Source organism: Erpetoichthys calabaricus, chromosome 2 (assembly GCF_900747795.2).
Source record: "Erpetoichthys calabaricus chromosome 2, fErpCal1.3, whole genome shotgun sequence".
NCBI classification, from domain to species: Eukaryota; Metazoa; Chordata; class Cladistia; order Polypteriformes; family Polypteridae; genus Erpetoichthys; species Erpetoichthys calabaricus.
In genome coordinates, this window is record NC_041395.2 from 117,931,513 (window position 1) to 117,954,440 (window position 22,928).

General features: G+C 37.3%; 1 protein-coding gene across 1 annotated transcript in view; it reads right to left on the reverse strand.

The window, feature by feature from the left end:
• The window catches only part of dock10 (dedicator of cytokinesis 10), a 264,702-nt gene that overhangs the window by 93,008 nt on the left and 148,766 nt on the right, over nucleotides 1-22,928 (reverse strand). Inside the window, 6 exon segments of the mRNA XM_028794429.2 lie at nucleotides 1,006-1,088; nucleotides 1,277-1,399; nucleotides 11,063-11,281; nucleotides 11,917-12,072; nucleotides 16,050-16,133; nucleotides 16,639-16,724. Of these exon segments, the coding sequence (XP_028650262.1) occupies nucleotides 1,006-1,088; nucleotides 1,277-1,399; nucleotides 11,063-11,281; nucleotides 11,917-12,072; nucleotides 16,050-16,133; nucleotides 16,639-16,724 (751 nt within the window).

Consider the following 22,928-nt stretch of genomic DNA (forward strand, 5'->3'; position numbering starts at 1 on the left):
ATATATATATGCATGGTGTTGTAATTGTGAAAAATGCACAGCAGAAGTCTTTAATTGATCATAGCCAAGCAATTTCTAAATGGCTATCCACTAATGTGAGGTACTTGTTCTCCAAGGCTGTGGATTGAAACGTTGTGTTGTATTAGATTTAAATTCACTCACAGTAAATAGAAAAGCTTTTTTCTACAAATGAATTGATTCTGTAATTTACTTGTTGGCAACGTACTTTATGATATATGCAGTACTGCTTGCCCAACAATACTGGAGCCAATGCTTATCAAATGGCAGTTAACATCTTATTTGTAAAATCTGCTTCAGGACAGGAATGCTTATAAATAGTCCTTCCTATGTTTTTCAATTAGCAACTTGTGCCAAAGAGAATGATAATTAGCCCAGAAGTAAAAGATAGGTACAGAGGAGGTGGCCATTCACAATGGTACCAATTTAATGTTAGCAATTGACCTGATTTTATGTATTTGAGCTACAGGTGAATATTTGCTTGATCACTAGAAAAATATACAACTCCACACAGAAGCTAGATAAGACCCAGCCTTTGCAAACACCATTAGGACTCCACGCCTTACCTGTCTATCTACTCACCCAAACATTTCTGTAGCCAATTTAATTAAGCTGACCATTAATGGGAAATTACTCAGATTTCTGGAATAATAGCCATGGCATAGGAACATGCCTTTTATGGTTTGGAACATTCTAATATGAGGTGCATTAAAACAGAGTGAGCAAATCTACCATGCATGTTGGACAGTGAAAGTAAACTGAAGTCCCTGGAGGAAATATGGGTGATTGGGAAGAATGATTGTTCTACAAAGAAGGCATCATTACTTGTTGACCATCATCTTTAAGAAATGACAAATACTGTAAAATCCCCCATCATAATAAGTTGTGATTTTTGTCGAATTACATGATAATAAATTAACTTGTTACCACAGATGCAAATCAAGTAAAATGAAATTAGTTAATTTAACACAAGAAGCAGACACATACCTTATAGACCAGGCAAAAGGCATGTGGTATTTGCCAAGCTTGCCACAGAACTGCTTGTTTGATTTTAAAATCTTCTGAACAGTCTGAAGGAGACAAAGTACAGGTAAATGCTTTGCTTTTATCCCCCTAATAATTTAATGAGCCAATCTTTCTCCTACATAGTATTTTTCAAATTGAGCATGATCATCAGACATTTTATAAAGCATTCAGGATCAGGTTTAGACATGAAAATTATTATGACTGAAAAAATAAAAGATGGTTACAAAGTTACCTTGCTTGAGTCTGTGTTCTTGATGTAAGGCTCAGATCCGCTTGTAATACTTCCCATCAATACTTTTTCTATTCTGGCAACCAAAACTATATCTGAATGTGGATTTGTAACTGAGAAAATGGCCTTAAAGTAAAAAGAATAGCAACAATTACATTTTTTCCAGTAGTTTGTGAGAAATACATTTAAATAAGTCAAGTGGCTTTATTCTCATACCATTCACACAGCATACAGTGGCACAAAATTAAAGGTCCCAGGACTGCAGTGCAAAATATACATAAACACAGGACAAGTGCAAAATAGGAGTATCTAATCAACTTAAAGGAGAAAGGAAAATAGTTATTACTAAGGTACATTTGTAGAGAAATTTATTAAAAAAAATTTTTAATGTAAGAAGAAGGCTTTCTCAAAGGCCAGATTTGGTAATAAAAAGATTAAGGTGATAGGACTGAGTATTTCAATAGACATAAAGACTTTAGTGTGTGTAAGGCTTTAAAAATGTAAAATGCATTTCTGCCTGATAAACAGATAATCAGATAAACAAAACAATGTGAAATCAATTGGTTCTCCATGCATTCTAATTGGCAATTAATACAATGTTCAATTATATACAGTGGATTCAGAAAGAATTGAGGCCCCTTTACTTTATGCACACTTTATTGTGTTGTAAATTTAATCTTAAATGGATAAATTTGCTCTTTTTGCCTATCAATCTAGACTCAATAATGTGAAAACATGTTTTCAAAAAGGTTTGCAAAGTTAGTAAATATGAAAGACTGAAATCTCTCATTCATGTAAGTATTCAGACTCTTAATTCAGTACTTTGTAAAGCCCCTTTGTCAGCAATTACAGCTTTGAGTCTTCTTGGGGTAAGTCTCTACAAGCTGTACAAACCTGGATTTGGGCAGTTTACCTCATTCTTCCTGGCAGATTCAATCAAGTTCTGTTAAATTGGATGGGAAGTATCTAAAAATTGCCATCTTCAGGCCCATCCACATATGTTCTTTGGGGTTTATGTCTGGGCTTTAGCTATGCTACTCGATGAAAATCAGAATCTCGTCCTGAAGCCACACTAGAGTTGTCTTAGCTTGTTTCAGGTCATTGTCATAGGGAAAGATGAACTGCTGCACCAGTCTAAGGTCAAGTGCAGATTTTCTTCAAGGGCCTCTCTGTATTTAGCTGCATATAGCCTCACCTCAATTCTGACCTTTCTTCCTGTTACTGCCAGAGCAGGATGCTGCCACCTTCATGCCTCACTGTAGGGATAGTTCTAGACACATCTCAAGGAGAATTAAAGCAATCATGATATACGTGACCACAATCTGGAGTGCCACAGCAAAGGATTGAATACTACCATAAATGAGACATTTTAGTTTTTATCTTTAAATAAATTTGTTATTTTTTCTGAAAACATGTATTTCTGCTGTCATTGTAGTTAATTGAAAATAGATTAATTGGAAACAATTGCAATATTATCAAATTAAAATTAAATGTGCAGCACAGTAAAATGTGCAGAAAGTAAAGGGTCTGAATTATTGCATATACATATTAAAGATTATATGACATAATGCATTAAAATTGCAATGCAATATACTGTAAGACTAAAATTGAGTAAATCCATAAATAGCCACTGCAATATTGCCAGAAGTGAACTGGTAATAAGGCACAGGTTTAGATGGGCATATCTGAAGGCAAACATCCACATAACTAACAGAAACAATCAATAGTCATTCATTATATAACAGGAAAACTTTTTTCTTGTAAGACAAATAATGAAATACCAAATATGAATATACTGTATTTTCATCACAGATTGCTTTAGTGTCATATAATTTAATCTTTTTTTAATTAAAACAAATAATAAACTGAAAAGGCAATGAATTCCCTGGATGATTATGCTAGTATCACTCTTTACATTTACTTTTAAAAGATTGTAATTAGAAATTAAGTAGCCTTTATAGTTTTGAAATGGACAATACAGAGTTTTTAAGGTAAGGTAGTTACACTCATTTGGCACCACAGAGAGGAGATCTGCTGCATGCTGATTAGCACGTGCATGTAAAAATTCCACTGTGCTTTGTAGACATGACAAAATTGAATCTGGAATCCTATCAGTTTAATAATAAACATAAATAAAGGCTGACATTTAACTGTAAATACAGTGGAAATAGACCCGAGGAATCAATTTTTTCCTCAATGTCAATTTTTCTCTTGACCTTTCCATTCAACTCTGCAGCTGCCCCTTATTGCACAGATTAGGAAGGACTAAATGAACCTGCTACCTTCTCTCACTGGACCCAGTTTAAAACACCTGTCCTGGTATGGTTTTTGCCTTTTTCTGTTTTACAGCCTGCAGTTCTCCTCTTTTAACATTATTCACAATTCTGGTCTTCTTCCTTTAGTTTACTTTTTCACTTCAAATTCCATCTACCTCAGCTTCTCTTGCTTTATCAGTTATATCTATTTCAACTAATATTAATTTGTATTTTCTTGGCATCCTGGCTTCTGTTACTGCCACTTTAGTTCTCACAGGTGATTATTTAATTTTCTCCTTTTCCTACCCCCAAGACTCTACCCCTTCTATGGTTAATTCTCCTTATTATTTGATCTCTTTCCTCCCTTACTTAATATGCACTCATCTCTCTTCCACGTCATTTGAATTTTGCCATGCAAATTATTCTTCAAGGTCATTCATCTGTGCTGTTTCTTTGAACTCTTTACACATTTATTGAAGCGCTTCATCATTTTTACCTCTTAACAGCTCAATGTAAAGGAAAGCTGATTCTATGTTAACAACTTCTAGTTCTATAGCTGCTATTACACTGTCTGTATTTTTAAATTCCCCTTTACTACTTCTGATGCACTTCACCTCCTTGTTGATTGCTCTTTTAGTACTTAAATACTGAAAAAATCTCTTTAGGTCATCTTTTGACTTATCTGCTATATTTCTCTCTAACTGTCCTTTAGCTTCCCTAATATCTTTTTAATGGTTGCCCTCATGTTCTCATATGTTCTACGAGTTACATTGGAGTTATTAGTCTTGTACACATTATACAGCTGAACTTCTAGTTCTATAGTATAGAATATCCATTTTCAACATTTTAGCTGATTAGATGACCTTCACTTGCAACAGATTCTCATCTTCATCAAATCTTTGTCTTTAAGAACTTCACATTTCTGTGAACCATTATACAGAGCTACGTCCTTATAAGTATGCCATCAACAGTGTAAATGAAAGGTCTTTGTTATCAGGTGGATAATCTTTTATTCAAACTTAGCAATTCATTATCTATTTTTGTCATGGATGTGTGGACAGAATGGAAACATCCAAACATTTGAAAACATTTGCATGGCAGTAATGGAAGAGTCTCCCTTTAGGGATATTGCTAAAGAGCGAAACAGTGCAGGTGTCAGTATACCAAAGTCGTCTTAACTCTCACCAGAATCACTAGGGCTAAACCAAACTTGCTGAAGCAAATACATTTGAAACATCTGTTTGTTAAGATGCTTGCTGAGTTGTTCAAGTATTATGTATCTTACGTATCTTATCTATGTGAATGTTAACGTCTACATTATGTCTTCGATGATGTTTTGCTTTACACGACACATACAGGTGCTGGTCATAAAATTAGAATATTATGACAAAGTTGATTTATTTCAGTAATTCCATTCAAAAAGTGAAACTTGTGTATTAGATTCATTCATTACACACAGACTGATGTATTTCAAATGTTTATTTATTTTAATGTTGATGATTATAACCGACAACTAATGAAAGTCCCAAATTCAGTATCTCGGAAAATTAGAGTATCAATTAAGACCAATGCAAAAAAAGGATTTTTAGAAATGTTGGCCAACTGAAAGGTATGAACATGAAAAGTATGAGCATGTACAGCACTCAATATTTAGTTGGGGCTCCTTTGGCCTGGATTACTGCAGCAATGCGGCGTGGCATGGAGTCGATCAGTCTGTGGCACTGCTCAGGTGTTATGAGAGCCCATGTTGCTCTGATAGTGGCCTTCAGCTCTTCTAAATTGTTGGGTCTGGCGTATTGCATCTTCCTCTTCACAATACCCCATAGATCTTCTAGGGTGTTAAGGTCAGGCGAGTTTGCTGGCCAATCAAGAACAGGGATACCATGGTCAACCAGGTACTGGTAGCTTTGGCACTGTGTGCAGGTGCCAGGTCCTGTTGGAAAATGAAATCTGCATCTCCATAAAGTTCGTTAGCAGCAAGTAGCATGAAGTGCTCTAAAACTTCCTGGTAGACGGCTGCGTTGACCTTGGACCTCAGAAAACACAATGGACCAACACCAGCAGATGATATGGCACCCCAAACCATCACTGACTGTGGAAACTTTACACTGGACCTCAAGCAACGTGGATTCTGTGCCTCTCCTCTCTTTCTCCAGACTCTGGGACCTTGATTTCCAAAGGAAATGCAAAATTTACTTTCATCAGAGAACATAACTTTGGACCACTCAGCAGCAGTCCAAAGGCGAGACGCTTCTGACGCTGTCTCTTGTTCAAGAGTGGCTTGACACAAGGAATGCGACAGCTGAAACCCATGCCTTGCATACGTCTGTGCGTGGTGGTTCTTGAAGCACTGACTCCAGCTGCAGTCCACTCTTTGTGACTCTCCCCCACATTTTTGAATGGGTTTTGTTTCACAATCCTCTCCAGGGTACGGTTATCCCTATTGCTTGTACACTTTTTTCTACCACATCTTGTCCTTTCCTTCGCCACTCTATTAATGTGCTTGGACACAGAGCTCTGTGAACAGCCAGCCTCTTTAGCAATGACCTTTTGTGTCTTGCCCTCCTTGTGCAAGGTGTTAATGGTCGTCTTTTGGACAACTGTCAAGTCAGCAGTCTTCCCCATGATTGTGTAGCCTACAGAACTAGACTGAGAGACCATTTAAAGGCTTTTGCAGGTGTTTTGAGTTAATTAGCTGATCAGAGTGTGGCACCAGGTGTCTTCAATATTGAACCTTTTCACAATATTCTAATTTTCCGAGATACTGAATTTGGGACTTTCATTAGTTGTCAGTTATAATCATCAAAATTAAAAGAAATAAACATCTGATTAAACATCAGTCTGTGTGTAATGAATGAATCTAATATACAAGTTTCACTTTTTGAATGGAATTACTGAAATAAATCAACTTTGTCATGATATTCTAATTTTATGACCAGCACCTGTATGTCTCAAGCCCAGTAATTACATAGAATAAAAAATTAGCATGCCAAAAACAAAAAGATGAAACAAAAAAAAATTTAATAATATTCTTCTGACACCTTTTCTATCCACTTCTTACTCACAATTGTTTAAATTAAGATGTACTTTACTGCAATATTACTCTCAGTCTCTGTTGTGTGATTGTGAATGTGTTAAAGAAATATTTCTGATTGTTCTAATAACAGACTCTTGTCGTTCAGAAATAATGTCCATCGTAACTGCTTAACTTTCTCATGTGATCATTTTCTGCGTTGTCTCATCTTCCTAATACGTACCTAATGTCTTTGATTGAGTTACCTTTGTAAGAGAAGTACTTACTATTGTTTGAATTCTTAAATTATTTACAGATTACTGTAAAACCTGGTGCATAAAACATCAGTTTAGTGAAAAAGTGACGGTGCTATATTAATTCATATCCTGAGATGGTCCAGTGTGGTGGACTGACTTCTAGCATATAAGTTGATAAATGTTTTCTATGTCTTTATTTGTAAATTAGACAAAGGAAGTGTAATATTACTGTTTCAGGAGGCATGTCTTACTTCATTGATGAGAACAGAAGTGCTTTGTTGTTTACCTCATCTTTCGCCTTATCTGCTATATTTCTCTCTAACTGTCCTTTAGCCTCCCTAATATCTTTTTAATGGTTGCCCTCATGTTCTCATATGTTCTACGATTTACATTGGAGTTATTAGTCTTGTACACATTATACAGCTGTTTTTTCCTTTGCAGCTTCTTTTTGTTACGCTTTATTAACCCACTGCTGTTTATTAATCTTGTTAGCCATTGCAACACTTTGCCTAGATGTGACACCTCCAAGTGATGGTGTGCAATTTCTGTATAGATGTTTCAGCTTTATGAAGGTCTTCATTGGGATTTTTACTTCTAGCCTAAGTGCTAGAGTAGGGGGATCAAAGGAGACTGCAGACACTCTATTTTTAAATGGATTTTCACATCCTGAGTATGCACATTTTTTAAATGAATGGCAATGGCAGCTACAGAGACATGTTTTATTTTCAAAGTCAAAGTCAAAATTAACTTTATTGTCATCTCAACCATATACAAGTATACAGACAGACGAAATAGCGAACGAAGCTCAGGGTCCACAGTGTAACAACATGAAGTGCAAATAAAAAATTAAAAATAGAATTAAAATTAAGATTTAAATTTAAAATTAAAACACAAACAAAACAAGATATTGTGCAAAGACAAGACAAAGAAGTAGCAGCAATATTGATGTGTAGTTAGCAATATGAACATTGATGCAAAGTATGGTACTTGCAATCTAGATACATAAATATAGTCAATAGATATGTAATATAATAAATAAATAATAAATAATAGATATAGATAATACAGAAATTATCAGTGTATGATAATAGCTGTTTAAGACATGTGTAAACAATGACAGGTCAGAATGTTTCACAGCAGAAGGATATCAAGAGTGTCAAAATACTTAAAGGTCAGTATGAGATTTTCAGTTCTTCTCTACATGCACACTAATCTTTGCAGGAAAGTGGCTTGCATGTATAAAAGTTCTGTTTTTAGAGGTGGTTGAGGCCGTGTGGAAGATCCCAGGTGGCAGCATGGGGGTAAAAACTATCCTGCAGCCTGGCAGATCTGGCTTTGATGCTGCAGTATCTTTTCTTGGATGGCAGAAGTGTGAAAAGTTCATGTGAGGGGTGTAAGGAGTCCTGCACAATGTTGCAGGCCTTGTGGACACTACGTTTGTAAAATATGTCCTGTTGTGAAGGGAGAGGCACCCCAATAATGTTCTCTGCTGTCTTCACTATCCTTTGCAGGCACTTGCAGTTGGATATGTTGCAGTTGCCATACCACACAGTGATGCACATGGTCAGAACACTCTCAATGGTACCTCTGTAGAACACGGTGAGGATGGAAGGGGGAAGACTTGCTCGCTTGAGCCGCCTCAGGAAGTGTAGTCTCTGCTGGGCTTTCTTGATTAGTGATGAGGTGTTATGCGTCCACGTAAGTTCCTCAGTTATGTGCACACTGAGGAACTTGGTACTCCTAACACTCTCCATATCTAGACCGTTGATGCTGAGTGGGATGTGGGCAGGATGTGATTTTCTGAAGTCCACGATTATCTCTTTTGTCTTGTCGACACTGAGAGATAGATTGTTGTCTTCACACAATGCAGACAGCCGTTCCACCTCATCTCTGTACGCTGTTTCATTATCCCAGCTTATCAGTCCCAGCACCGTCGTATCATCCACAAACTTGATGATGTGATTGGTGTTGTGCTTGGCTGTGCAGTCGTGAGTCAGAAGGGTGAAGAGCAGTGGACTAAGCACGCCACCCTGCTGCGCTCCAGTGCTCAGTGTGATGTTGCTGGAAGTGTTGCAGCCTATCTGAACTGACTAGGGCCTCTCTGTCAAGAAGTCCGGCATCCACTTGCAGACGGTGATGTTCAGGCCCAACCTGCTCAGTTTTACAACCAGATTTTGAGGGATGATTGTGTTGAAGGCAGAGCTAAATTCTATGAATAGCATCCTGACATATGTGTCTTTTTTATCTAGATGTGTCAGGGAGAGGTGAAGGGCAGAGCATATGGCATCCTCAGTTGACCTGTTTGAGCGATATGCATACTGAAGAGGGTCAAGGGAGGGAGAGAGATTAGTCTTTATGTGTGACATGACTAACCTTTCGAAGCACTTCATGATGATTGGCGCGAGTGCAACTGGTCGGTAGTCATTCAAGCATGTCACTGATGACTTCTTCGGCACTGGTATGATGGTGGTCGACTTGAAGAATGCTGGGACTGACAACTGGCTCAGAGATGTGTTGAAGATGTCTGTGAGGACACCAGCCAGTTGACTGGCACATTCTTTGAGCACACGACCAGGTATGTTGTCAGGTCCTGCATCCTTGCATGGATTGACTCTTGATAGAGTCCTCTTAAAGTCAGATAAGGAGAGACAGAGTACCTGGTCAGTGGAGGAAGGTGCTGCTTTTCTCGCAGTCTCTTTGTTCTGCACCTCAAACCGTGCAAAGAAGTTGTTCAGCTCATCCGGTAGGGAGGCATCACCATCGCTGCTGTGTGGGTTGGGCTTGTAGTTTGTAATTGTCTGAACACCCTGCCACATACGACGTGTGTCTCTGGTGCTGCTGAAGTGTTTGTTAATCCTAATTCCAGAGGGTGAGACTGGACCGCGTGTCTGCCTGGGGGGTTGCCAAGTGGGATCCTGAGCTGTTTTGTCATGTGGTGGGTGTGGCAACGCGCTGTACCAGTGCATGCTCCCCAACCTGAACTGAACCGCTTCACTTAACCATACAAGTTTCTGAGTAAAATGAATGTTTACAAAAACAATATTTAGCATAATTTTCCACATTTTCACAGCTTGCTTTTTCCAGTTATTCATTTTTGTTCTACTAATTTTTGTATTTATGTAGTGAAAAATTGTAACTTTTTTTACATCTAAAAGCAGTGAGATTAATATAATTTCTGTCTTCATTACACATATTCGGGGTGGCACGGTGGCGCAGTGGGTAGCGCTGCTGCCTCGCAGTTGGGAGACCTGGGGACCCGGGTTCGCTTCCCGGGTCCTCCCTGCGTGGAGTTTGCATGTTCTCCCCGTGTCTGCGTGGGTTTCCTCCGGGCGCTCCGGTTTCCTCCCACAGTCCAAAGACATGCAGGTTAGGTGGATTGGCGATTCTAAATTGGCCCTAGTGTGTGCTTGGTGTGTGGGTGTGTTTGTGTGTGTCCTGCGGTGGGTTGGCACCCTGCCCGGGATTGTTTCCTGCCTTGTGCCCTGTGTTGGCTGGGATTGGCTCCAGCAGACCCCCGTGACCCTGTGTTCGGATTCAGCGGGTTGGAAAATGGATGGATGGATGGATTACACATATTCATTTAAATAAGTTCAATTAAAGGTCAGGCAGATAAGTTAGTAAAAAGTGTAATCTCACTTAATAATAATAATAATAATTAATAATAATTCATTACATTTATATATAACATTTTGCTGCTTTTGGGTAGCATTCTGTGCTTCCAAATATTTAAAATAATGTACTTTAAGGATTAACTATACCAGGTACCCATCGTGAGGATTTTTTTTTGGGATTTTTATCTTCATAAATGACCCACACATAATGCTATACAATAACCCCCATATAATTATAATTTTTGCATTTGTATAGCGCTTTTCTCACTACTCAAAGCGCTCAGCAATTGCAGGTTAAGGGCCTTGCTCAAGGGCTCAACAGAGCAGAGTCCCTATTGGCATTTACAGGATTCGAACCAGCAACCTTCCGATTGCCAGTGCAGAACCTTAGCCACAGAGCCACCACTCTACATCTCCAATGATCTATCTCGGCATCTCAAATTATAGCACCATCTACAGTTTTATAACCCTGCTTTGAAAAAGACATACAACACCCCAGTGAACTAACACCACCCTTTCCAATTTACACCTATAAAGCACAAAAGCTTACAAGAGTACAAAGCAAAAGTAGAATTTATTATTATTTTCTTTAACTAGCTTGTCAAATACACACAATTAAAAATTCTCCCTTCAAAGTTAGCACAACAACATACCTGTTTTGGGAAATGTAGCCACTCTTCAGGAATGCCACGCAGCTGACAGTCTCCTGGGATTTTCTCGGATGGTGGACTTACTCCATTTTCCATCACTGAGGCTGAACCTGTAATCATCTGCCTCACAAGTTCGTGATTCATGTCAACATGAAAATCTGCCGACACCTTACGACCCTCTCGAATATCAAAGAGTGTGATGGTGATGAAAAAGGGTTCAATCTAAAATGAAATAAATATTTTCAATCACTTGCAAAGATGACTTGTAGCAAGGTCTCTACTGACATTTGGTTATGTCTTTTGCAGCTGGAACCCATTATAATCCTGTTCTCTTGACCATAAAGACTCTTTCATAAACTAAAGACACTTGCTGCAGAAAAAAAACAGAAAAGGTTCCCACTGTGATATGCAGTTTTAATGTCTTAAGCAAATTACTGAAGAGATGCAACACACCTTTACAGTTCAGTGATTCTGCATTCACAGATCAATAAGAAAGGCTGCCATCTCACCTGAACAATAAGCAAGCATCTCAGGAGCACATGGCAATTAAAAGATTCCACTTTCTTTAAAGAAGACGAATTTTATGGATTTCATCTGTACCATATCATTGCCTAAAATTTTATTAAAAAACAACAAACTTTTTTTCTTTTCCTCATATCTGTAAACATGTCTTCCTCTGGCAAAATGAAGTCACTACAAACAGAATGCCATTGCAAACAAATGTTCTCAACTTTTAAACTTACTGGCTGCCTGAAGAAGAAAATGTCAGTCAGTCATTCAGACAGACAGACAGACAGACAGATTTGTCTCAGTTTTTCTAAAATACTGATAGATTTGAATAAAAAGACTTCAATTACATTGGTAACTGGACCAGTTTCATCATCTGTCACGCAGCCTTGAAGTGTCATCTGTAGTGATTTACAGCATAACAAAATTCTTTTTCCAACTTTCTCTTCAAAAGGTTTTGTTGTGCTTTCATTTATAGCAAAATCAGACTTCTGTGCTTTGGATATCTTTGAAGGAAGAACAAAATGAAACATATTAAAATAAGATGGAAATAAACAAATTAATCCACTTGTGGGGCCTAACAACAAATGATATGAAAATACTTTCCAATAGTGGACCCACCCTAACGATGTACAGTTTTTATTAGATTCACCAAGTTCTGTAAGTTCTTATCAGAACATATTCATTCATCTATTCATTCATTTTTTGAACTTGCTTATTCTATCTCCAGCCTAAAGTACAGACTATCCCAGAACAATCAAGAGCAGGATTTAATCATGGATGGAGTACTAAGTTATCTTAGAGTAAAATCACACATGAATCCACAATCATTCAAGACATGTCAGAAAAGAACTGCAAACATTTCATAAGTAATAGCACACATGCCTTAATTCTACCAGAATAATATTGGTAACATAGATTTCGATATATTCACTGCATATACATTGCAAGGGCGTTCCTAGCTGGCTAAAATTTGCTAAGTGTAAGGGCACCACAAAGATGGCACATTAGAGGGCATTGCCCCAGTAACCGGAGGCATACGGCCAGGCTGGATGAAAGAGCATCTGTGCAGGAAAGCTGAGTCACATGCTAAGCTGGAAAGTCTGTCACTAGCTTATTTAAAATTTTCTTTAGCTAAACAGTAGAACTGGAGGCTTCCATCCAAATATTTTTGCCTTGCACCTCATCACTGCTGTTTTGGGGAGAGTGACTAGAAAGGGAAAAAGAGTGGAAGCAATTCTTTGTAGGCAACACCCTCAGAAAGTGAGAGAGAAAAAGACACATTGGAAGCAAGAGAGGTGCTGTGAATGAGAGTGAAAGCACAAGGGCTGTTAGGAGACACTATGTTCCATATGTATGTATTGTATGCCTTCAAGGTATATTAGGCAGGTAGACCAGGAAAAGTGAATGAGAGAGAGAGAGAGAGAGATGGCCTGGGTGGAAGTAAACATCCTCCACCTGGAAGGGACACCTTCTCTTTGTAGAAACAGTTAGGTCAAAGAGAAAACACTAAATGTGGCATCATCTTCTGGCCCATAGTGGGTACATGATCTTAGGAGGGGAATGTAGAGTATTGTTTTGTCCCTCTGGGAACTGCCTTAGAGGAGAAAGATTCAGGGAAGCTGGGACAACCATGAGCTGCTACAGGTATTCCTGGACTTGAGTCCCTTAAGCAAATGGAAAGCCTGAACACACTGAGAAAAGACTGGGGCTTGTCCAGAAGTGACACTGTCAGGGTGTTTAAAGCCTCCTTCATGCCAAAGGCAAGTTAAATAAAAATATTATAAGGTGAATGGGACAAACCTAACTACAGAGGCCAAGTCTTGACAGAGCAGAGAAAGGAGCACTTTGGCGGGCAAGGGGTAAGCCACCACACCTGAGCAACAGGGCTACAAACATGTTAAGGTAGGCCCAGAGGAGTAGCAAATGTATTTTCTCTGTTTTTTACTCTAATGTACCCCCCTCTATGTATTCCTTACCTGTCTTTTGTCTTGAGCAATAAAAATGCTATTTGTGTACTTTTCTGTCTTATTTTTACATTTATGAGTGTTGAGTACTGCCATGAAGGATTCCGCCACTTATAATATGTATAAGTGTGTATGTAAGTGTGTGTGTGTGTGTGTGTGTGTATATATATATATATATATATATATATATATATTATATATATATATATATGTATATATACAGTATACATATGTATATATACATACATATACAGTGTACATATATATACACACATTTTTTTTATCATTATATTGCCAAAATGGAAATCGCAACAGTCTTTTATTTGCAGCACTACACTGGAAGCATCACATGTAGCAAAGGTTTAGCTAGAGATTTCTGCACTGGAGCAGGTGGAGGTGAGAGCTCCACCTTTGGAAGGCTGATAGCCCCAGAGCAGGCTGGATTCCAGGACCAAGTAACATCCTTCTTCAGAAGACAACGCAATGTGGTTGTGGAGTACTGTGGTAGAAATCAAAGACAGTACGTGGTCATTCCAAGAAGTGAGGCAACCTGGGCTGTAGTTGTGGGTCTGGGAATATGCTGGACTGCTTCCACATGAGATTAGAGTGGAGAAAGGCTACTGAATTAATTAAGAAAGCACATTTATCTAATTTCATTGTGAGGTAATGAGAGGCTAACTCTTTGAACACTCAGTGGATGGCATTGGCAGCTGGTGTTGGGCCATGCACAACAATTTCAGAGTTAGATTATCACCTCATAGATGCCAGCAAAGATGGTGATCATCACCTTTAGAAAACAGTTCAGAAAAGAGGCCAAACAATAGCAGAGTATAATGAGATGTGTGATGGTTTTTCAAGGCATTGTGTGATGGTTTGTCAAGGCAGGTCGGGTCTTTGCTGCTGCCATGGTAGAGAGGAATCCGCAGGTACCCCTGCTGATGGTCCAATTTGGTAAATACCTTAGAGTCATGGAACTTAGTGGCGAGCTCTTCAGTGATTGGCAGTGGGTACTTATTTTTACTGCTTTATTCACAGCCCTGAGGTCAATCCATGGTGCAAGTCCCATCATTTTTTGGAATAACTAGGTTAAAGACGCATGGGGAGGCATTATATGGCTTAATGATGCCAGCTTCCAAGGGAAATTCATCACATAGGTTTGATAACAAGGCTTAAGTAATGATCAGGCAAATTGCTGATTAATACAAGGTGAAAGACAATCCAAGCCTGTGAAAAGGGCTGGCCATTGCGGGAAATATGGTGAGCTGACAGCGAGGACAGCTGTCACATTAATGTTGAGAAGAATAAGTTCAGGCCTAACAAGCTAGTATCTAGGTGGGTAACATGAATTGTTAAGTCAAGCACATACTTTTACCCACAGAGTACATGCAGGCATTATTTCAATTTTATCAATTCCGTAACTGCATAGAACAACACCTGAAGCAGTGAGAGTCAGATGAAAGAAAATCTCTTTGACTTTGACCAATTAAGCAGAGACACATACTATCCAACTTCATAGTTAAATCTTTGAAGGTGGTGGCAATGGAGCTCACTGAGTGAATGATTGATGATGCAGACTGAGAGGAATAAGGCTGTTCTATTGGTGCAGATTGACAGATTTTATTTAGTAAAGTGATCAAACCTTCTGCAATTCCCACTCCTGTGGACTATGTGGGGCAACATGGACATTTAAGGTTTAGAGAAATGAGATGCCACGAGGTTTACCAGTGGGTAACATCCAGCCTTAGTTCCAAAGGTTTTAAAGATGAGCTGCCACAATGTTCAGCACACATTCAATTGTTTTTTTACTTGATGCAGTATAGCATATTCCAAAAAAGTGCACATTGCACCAAGGCATACAGATAGCAAAAAACACGCCAGTGTCACAAGGTTGTGCAGATTTATTATAAATCAAGGCAGTGGGATTGGAGCTTACACTGGCAGCATCGAAAACGGGGTAACAACCAACACTGGATGGGACATCAGTCCATTGCGGGTATAAGCAAGCACACACCTACCATCTTCCATTTAATGTAACATTTATGTCTAGTGTGTATCTTTGCCTATTATGGACAAAACTAAATAGGCATATAAATATACTGTAAAACATGATGATAAAAAATGATAAAAAAATTATTTTAACATGAATAATCAAATGTGTCACAAAATACAGTATATTTTTGATGCTTATTTCTTTATGTATGCATTTATCCATCCATCCATTATCCACCCCGCTATATCCTAACTACAGGGTCATGGGGGCCTGCTGGAGCCAATCCCAGCCAACACAGGGTGCAAGGCAGGAACAAATCCCCGGGCAGGGCGCCATCAAAAACAGTTGACATCTCTAATCTGTTTGGATGGAACTCTTGACAGCCACATGGTAGAACTTGCAATGATAAGCTCTGCATAAAATAAAGATATCTTTATATATTGCTTGATGATGTATAAATCAAAATCTGAAAACCAAAGAATAGCAATCCATCTTTAAACATATAGAAAACAACACAAAAACTTACAGGCATGTCGGGGTCTAGGGAGAACAAATTCAATCGGGCTTCCCTTCTTGCTGTTTTAACAGAATCTTCAGTTTCATTAATGTACTATTGAACAAGAGAAAAGAAATTGTTCTTAAAAAAGAAATTGTTCTTAAAAATGTAATTGTTTCTTGAGGATTTGCAATAAGGTGTATAGAACTGCAACAACAGTACACATTAACTAATGCTTGAGTTCATTGCTTTTAACAAGACTTTTTTTGAAAGACTCAAGTTATTTTATTATTGACTAAAATGATTAAGGTGGCGACTTGCCATTGTGAGTCTTGTCATCATTAAATAAATATTATAAAAAACAGAACAGCACAAATGAAAGGCTATGCTGTGAATAACTATGGCTCACAAGTAAATGCACTGAACACAAGACAATAATTGGAGGAAGACCTATTATTAATTACATTACTGATAAGATAACAGTGATTGACAGTGTGCCTTTCTTTAACTTCCTCAGTACAGACAATAAGACCACTTTGATGAGTGAGATGGAAACAATTCATCTTAATATAACTTTATTTTTAGACCTCTGGACAGTGTAATTCTTGAAAATAAATACCTTAGCCAATTCTGGATTTATGTTACTTTCTGAAGATTCATCTGCTTCAGCCAGGTTGGGCTCAATTGGTGTCATGTCAAGAGAATCTAAAATTAGTAGACGAATGGGAACAAAAAGTGAATATGCTTATTGATTGTTGATTAATTTATTCACAATATTAAATGTACATAGTATATTTACAACCTATAGAAAGCATAAAAAATAAAAGAAAAAATCAAAGAAGGATAATAAACCTACAGTAAGACCAAATATTTTGTTTTGTACCCAGGTTTAAGGAAATGAATATTCTTTGACTGGATTCTTCCCTGTTGGATGTGCATGAGGCACCTGACAGATCTCAACTGATACCTATATTGATGTACTGTATTTTATTGTCTTTTTACTTGGTTGGACTAGTATTTTAATTGAATATTTACCTAAGTTAACAAGATTGGCAACACTAAATTGATTGTGTGAGTGAATTTGGGTGTATGAATAAGTGTGCTCTGTAATGTGCTTGAAATGGCTAAATAAACTGATAGAGCTTTTGTTTTTTTAAAAGGGGAATTCTTATTATAATTATTCATACTTTGTTAAGCATGGTGTGAATGCAGTTGTGAAAAGTGATCTATAAAAATTATATGGATTATGTAGCTGTTCCTGTTGCAGATACTGAAAATAAATGAACAAATGTAACTACATGTACATGTATTGTAATATACTAATTTTACATGATATATTTTAGCTAATTACAATCAAGCTTATTAAAGTACTATATTATATTACAACTGGCTAGTTGTGCACTGTCTTGTGTGTGTTACATAAATGGAGATGAAAGAAAAATGCTCAGTGCTACACTTGTTAGATAGATAGATAGATAGATAGATAGATAGATAGATAGATAGATAGATAGATAGATAGATAGATAGATAGATAGATAGATAGATAGATAGATAGATACTTTATTAATCCCAAGGGGAAATTCACATACTCCAGCAGCAGCAGTGGTGTCCTGAGCTGGTATTGCAGTCTACTACAGTATTTCACAAAACTTCTACTTCCTAGTATCTACCTAATAGCAGTACATCTGTTTTATGCTATCACATTCAATTTTTTCGGTTATGTCATGCTATGACTTTTAAGAAATTGGTATGAAAACAATTTTTACAGTTCAACGATCTCACCAGTTTCATAATCCAATAAGCAAAGATGACAACTCTTTAGTTCAAGTGCTCTCTTTTCAAATAATATTTGGTAGAGGTCAGCAAACATTTTTAGAAAATATTTACTAGTACCACTAGCAAATGACTTACTTTGCTGTTATGCCTAGTGTCTTAGCTTTCTTACTTAATAAATATATTATAACATTCTCAAATCTGCTTAGTTGAAATTCAGGGTCATGGGAATCAAGGGAGGCCAGAACCCATTCCAGCAGCACTAGATAAAGGGAAGCTGGATGGAGCTCTTAGATACTCATCCACAAAAGGACAATTTAGAATCATCACATAACTTAAGACACATGTCTGTGTGATGCCCTGGCCCTACAGCCAAATGTCATCTTCTGGTATCTGGGGAATCATGACCAAGGAAGACAAAGCCAGAATTACTTTACTACAGTAATATATAAGTTTATTAAACAAGCAATATAATAAGAAAGTGCAAAACAGTAAGTTGGAGGGGAAAAATAAACCCAAGTAAATATGTTAAAAACATCAGATCATGGAGAGGTAACACTTTGGTGTTCTTTTATTTCTTTCTCTCAGTCCTTGTCATGATGTTGGGACTCAAAGCTTCAGCCTACCATATCCTGATCCATCAGGCAGATCACCAACTGCCACTTTTGCACCACAGCTACTATCTGGAACCTCCTCACAGCCCATGGTCTTGCTCCCCTTTGAATGATCAACCTGACCGATGCTGTCTTTCCCTTCATCATCCTTTACCTCTATAACCAGCAATCACTCCCCCAAAAAACAAACTCGAGCAACTTCTTCCTAACGCTAACCTGCTATCCTAAATTCTAGTCATCCTGCAGCCTGGCCCAATGATTATAGCACTCCTGCCAACCTGCAATCCCTTCATTAAGTTGGCAACACTGGCATGAGTTAAAACCGATTGTGTTAAAATAAATTAAACAATTAAAACACCTCTAACCTTCATCTCACAAAAGTCTGGGAATGTCCCTGAGGACAACACATAACAGACAATATATGAAATATATATATATATATATATTGAAAGATGTAACATCAGGAAATTTACAGACAACATGTTGCTCAGGTTTAAAGGCTAAAACCTTTTATTCGCCACACAGTCAAATGCTATAGGTCTCTATTAGGGGCGCAACCTGATTAGTGAGAGAATATGATATGGAAGAAATTAAATTCAAGGTTAACTTCAAATATATTGTCATGTGTGTGCAGTTCAATGAAATGTTTACTTGCATGTCTCATATGGGCTAATGACAGCAATACCACACCAAAAATAGACAATAAATACAACATCAGATAATATGTGCAAGAGGCATTCATGCATTTATCAGTACGTGTGGCTGATTAGTAACCTTATCATGTGGATAAAATCTGTCCCTTGATCAGTGGTGCATGTTGAAATGGTCCTGAACTGTCTGTGTGGATGGAGGAGGGAGAAGAGAGGCTGTTCAAGATGGTTAAGATTTTTAACAATACTGTTTGCTTGCATTAGCAAACATATTTCCTGAGCAGAAGGCAGCTGTGCGTCAGTAATATACTGAGTTGACGTCACCATTCTCTGTGGTACTTTGTTTGTCTGACCCTTGAGCAGGTGCCACAACATGATGCAATGCAACTAGTAAGGACGGACTCTTCTGTGCACCTATAGACATTAGTGAGCAATGACTGGGACATCTGTTCTTTCTGCATACATCTGAGAACACAACTTCACACATGCAATGCCTTGTAGTCTTTTTGAATTATCTCATGACCAGTTCTCTAATTCTACTACCAAATGATGCTCTGCACAAAAGTTATTCTGTTACAATGGCAGAATGTCAGTATATTATGAAATAATTTTATAGGAGTATGCCTCCGTCATTAATCCACTATGCCTGTACATGATTCAAAATGTGCACCAGCACCAGTAGCACATGTATAGATCCTATTTTTTATGCCATTTGTACTCCACTCATATTTTTTTTTTTCTGTACAATGCTGGTACACATACTGTATCACATAAAGGCATAGTGGTTTAATGACAGAGGCGCACTCATCATATAATTATGTTATTCCCTAAACTGCGCCTTATATACATTCATGTTACTTATGGCTACAGCCTTGGTGAAATCTCGGAAACCTGCCAGCTTCAAACAAGGAAAACCAACTATTTATTGTTGCATTTTCATACATTGTCAGATCTTCCATAAGTCTGCAGCCTTCTAGCATTGTACTCTACCCCCGGGGATTTCTCCTATCACTCTTTATTCCATGTGTAAACTGTTGCCACCTGTATACAAATTACATCTAGCCTTGTGAAAAACATTGAAATGCTATTCCCAGTGATTTTATATATGGCATTATCTAAGTGAAGTCATGAATGGCAGAATGTGCAGAGTTCAGTGCTTGTGGCAGACCTACTTTTTGCCTATTGCATTCTGCGTTCTTATATTTTACATAGTTTATGGAGTGTGATTCACACTGAATGGTAACATGGTGTGTGTTTGAAAGAGTTTGATTGCACTTTGTATACTTAATAACATATATGAACTGAACTGATTACACTACACTGCATTACTATCAAAAACTTAGAGTTTTGGAAGAGTCAAGGACACTTGCATGTACAGAAGTTCCCTATTTCAATCAAAACTCTGCATTACACACTGTCTGTGGCATGCGGTGTGTGTGCACAATAAAAAAAATACTGATGACATGAAAAAGGCAGATTACTCAAGGCAGATGAACCATAATGAAACAGTCTGATGCAACCTAAACCACTTATCACATTTTATATCGCATGCAAAGTCGCTCTTGCTGGGGTTATGGCAATAAAAGTACAACTGAGAGCATGTTTTTGAATGAGTATAAGTACTTAGTAGCTTTCACTGTTTTTATTTCTAAACATTTACACAAGCCCATAATATGTTAAGGAAGTTCTGGACTGTAATTTGTAGCAGTTTCAAATCAACTTTGAATTATTTTGATTACACTATGGAAAGACTGTAAATGATAATAAGTGATATATTTGTATATTATCTAGTTGTCTACAGAACAGAGACAGCAATTTACATCAACATTCAATAATGTAAGTTTTAACAGTGGCGAGAAAGGAGTTTTCACGGTGAAAACGAGAAACTAATGGAAAGCACCCTCCTTGGGCTGAAAGGTTGCTGAGGAGATAAACAATCAGTGAGTTAAAGCACAAAGCCGGCGTGGTGGAATCTCACAAATGTTTTTCATTTTTTTATCCTTAAAACAGCATGGATATGTTGTTGTGAAATAAAATATCATAAGTGCAGATTTTCTAATTCAGGAAAACTAGAGAATTAGTCAGGAAACTGAACTTTTTGTAAGACATTGTATATAGTGACAAGTTGCTGGGTTGGAGGGCTGACATCAGAAATGAAGGAGGTCAGACATGAAAAGGGTAAGTAGCTAATAAAGTCTTTCTTTGAGACAGGGATTTTAAGTGAAAAGATACATTTCCTGAATAATTCTGTTACAGGTTATTGTTGGCAGCTGTCTACAGGATATAGATATTTACCTGTCTCGCAAAAGAATCACCTGCTTTGAAGATTAAACTGCTATGATTGGTATTTCATCAATATACATACAGCACTGTGAAAACAGAATAGCCTGGTTCCTTAGAACATGTGTTTATTTACAAGGTTTGAAAATGAATGTGTTCTGGTAATATTGGTCTCTAATCAATGTATATGCACTTCTTGTTAATTAGCAAAAATACTATTGTTTAACCAATGAAAATGTGTACACACTACTGGTAAGCAAAGGAAATTGGTATGTACTATTGTTTAACTGATTGTCATGATGATCTAGGCAGAGATTGAAGCAGTTATATACATTTGGGCAAATCAAAATAATGTAAAATATGGTCAAAGACTCCTAACTGCTGCCTGCTTCTTTAACACTTTTGGCACCATACTGTTGTGGCTATAGCAGCATTGGCTTGTACCTGGCCTAGGTTACCCTATGCCTGAGGCCAGTAACACCAACTAAAACAAAAATATTGTAAAAACATTTGATTATGGTTATAAGTACATTTAAGGGTTAACAGAAGACTACAAAAATTGAACAAATTACAATTAAATGGCCTCTAATTGCTTAGAATCCATGTTAAAATGGATTTCATTTCACAGACTCAAGGAAAACATATTTAGGAAATGGCCATTTCCTAACAAAAAGGCAGACAATGCAAAGCTCCCTATTGCTAACTGAAAGGAAAATATATCTGTCCAAATGAAATATTTGATGTGCAGATTAAAACAGGATGCCCTAATCTGAGTTCTGACAGCAGCAAAAGGGGCGACTCGACATTTCAGAACAAAAGCACTCTAATGGCTATTATCAAGGATTCAAACTGAGAACAAAAGCAGCAGTGAAGAGCTCAGCCATGTGCTTTGGCACATTATATTTTGAGAAAAATTCATTTTCTGCAATTAACTGTGAACACTGAACATATAAGATGCCAGTTATTAAAATTTTTGCAGAGAATTTCATTTATTGGCAAAGCATTCATTTTTTTTCTGCTAGAATCAATGGCCAAGAAAGGGAAATAAATGTATTCATAAAACAAATTTAATTTTCACAGAATATTTCAAATGGTACTGTTCATGGTACATGCCAGCCTAATGAGTGAAACAAAAGGAAAAGGGAAACGTGAATAATAAGTAACTGCATATAATATTAGAGCTTACAGTTAACAATTAAAATGCAAGAATTTTAACCATTTGTAGATCATGTCAGTGTAACACAAGTGCCCACAGCTAGCATTAAGATGCCAAACACAAGTCATCTTGGTCAGTTATATGACAAGGAATAAGCTATTACTATACCTATGAACATATAAAAACTTTGAATTTTTACTATAGCTTAAATAATTAACCTTTATTTGACAGATATAAATATGCTAAACACTAAAATCAAAAGAATATTTCGAATTTAAAGGTCTTGTATGCTTTTCACAGAATAATCAAATCTACTAATTACTCATACAATAATAGCCTTTTTATAATCCTTTTCTTCTCAGATTTTGTACTGTAACAGCAAATACGCAATCCTTAATTTGTACAGCACCTTTCCACAATAAACACCATCCCAAAT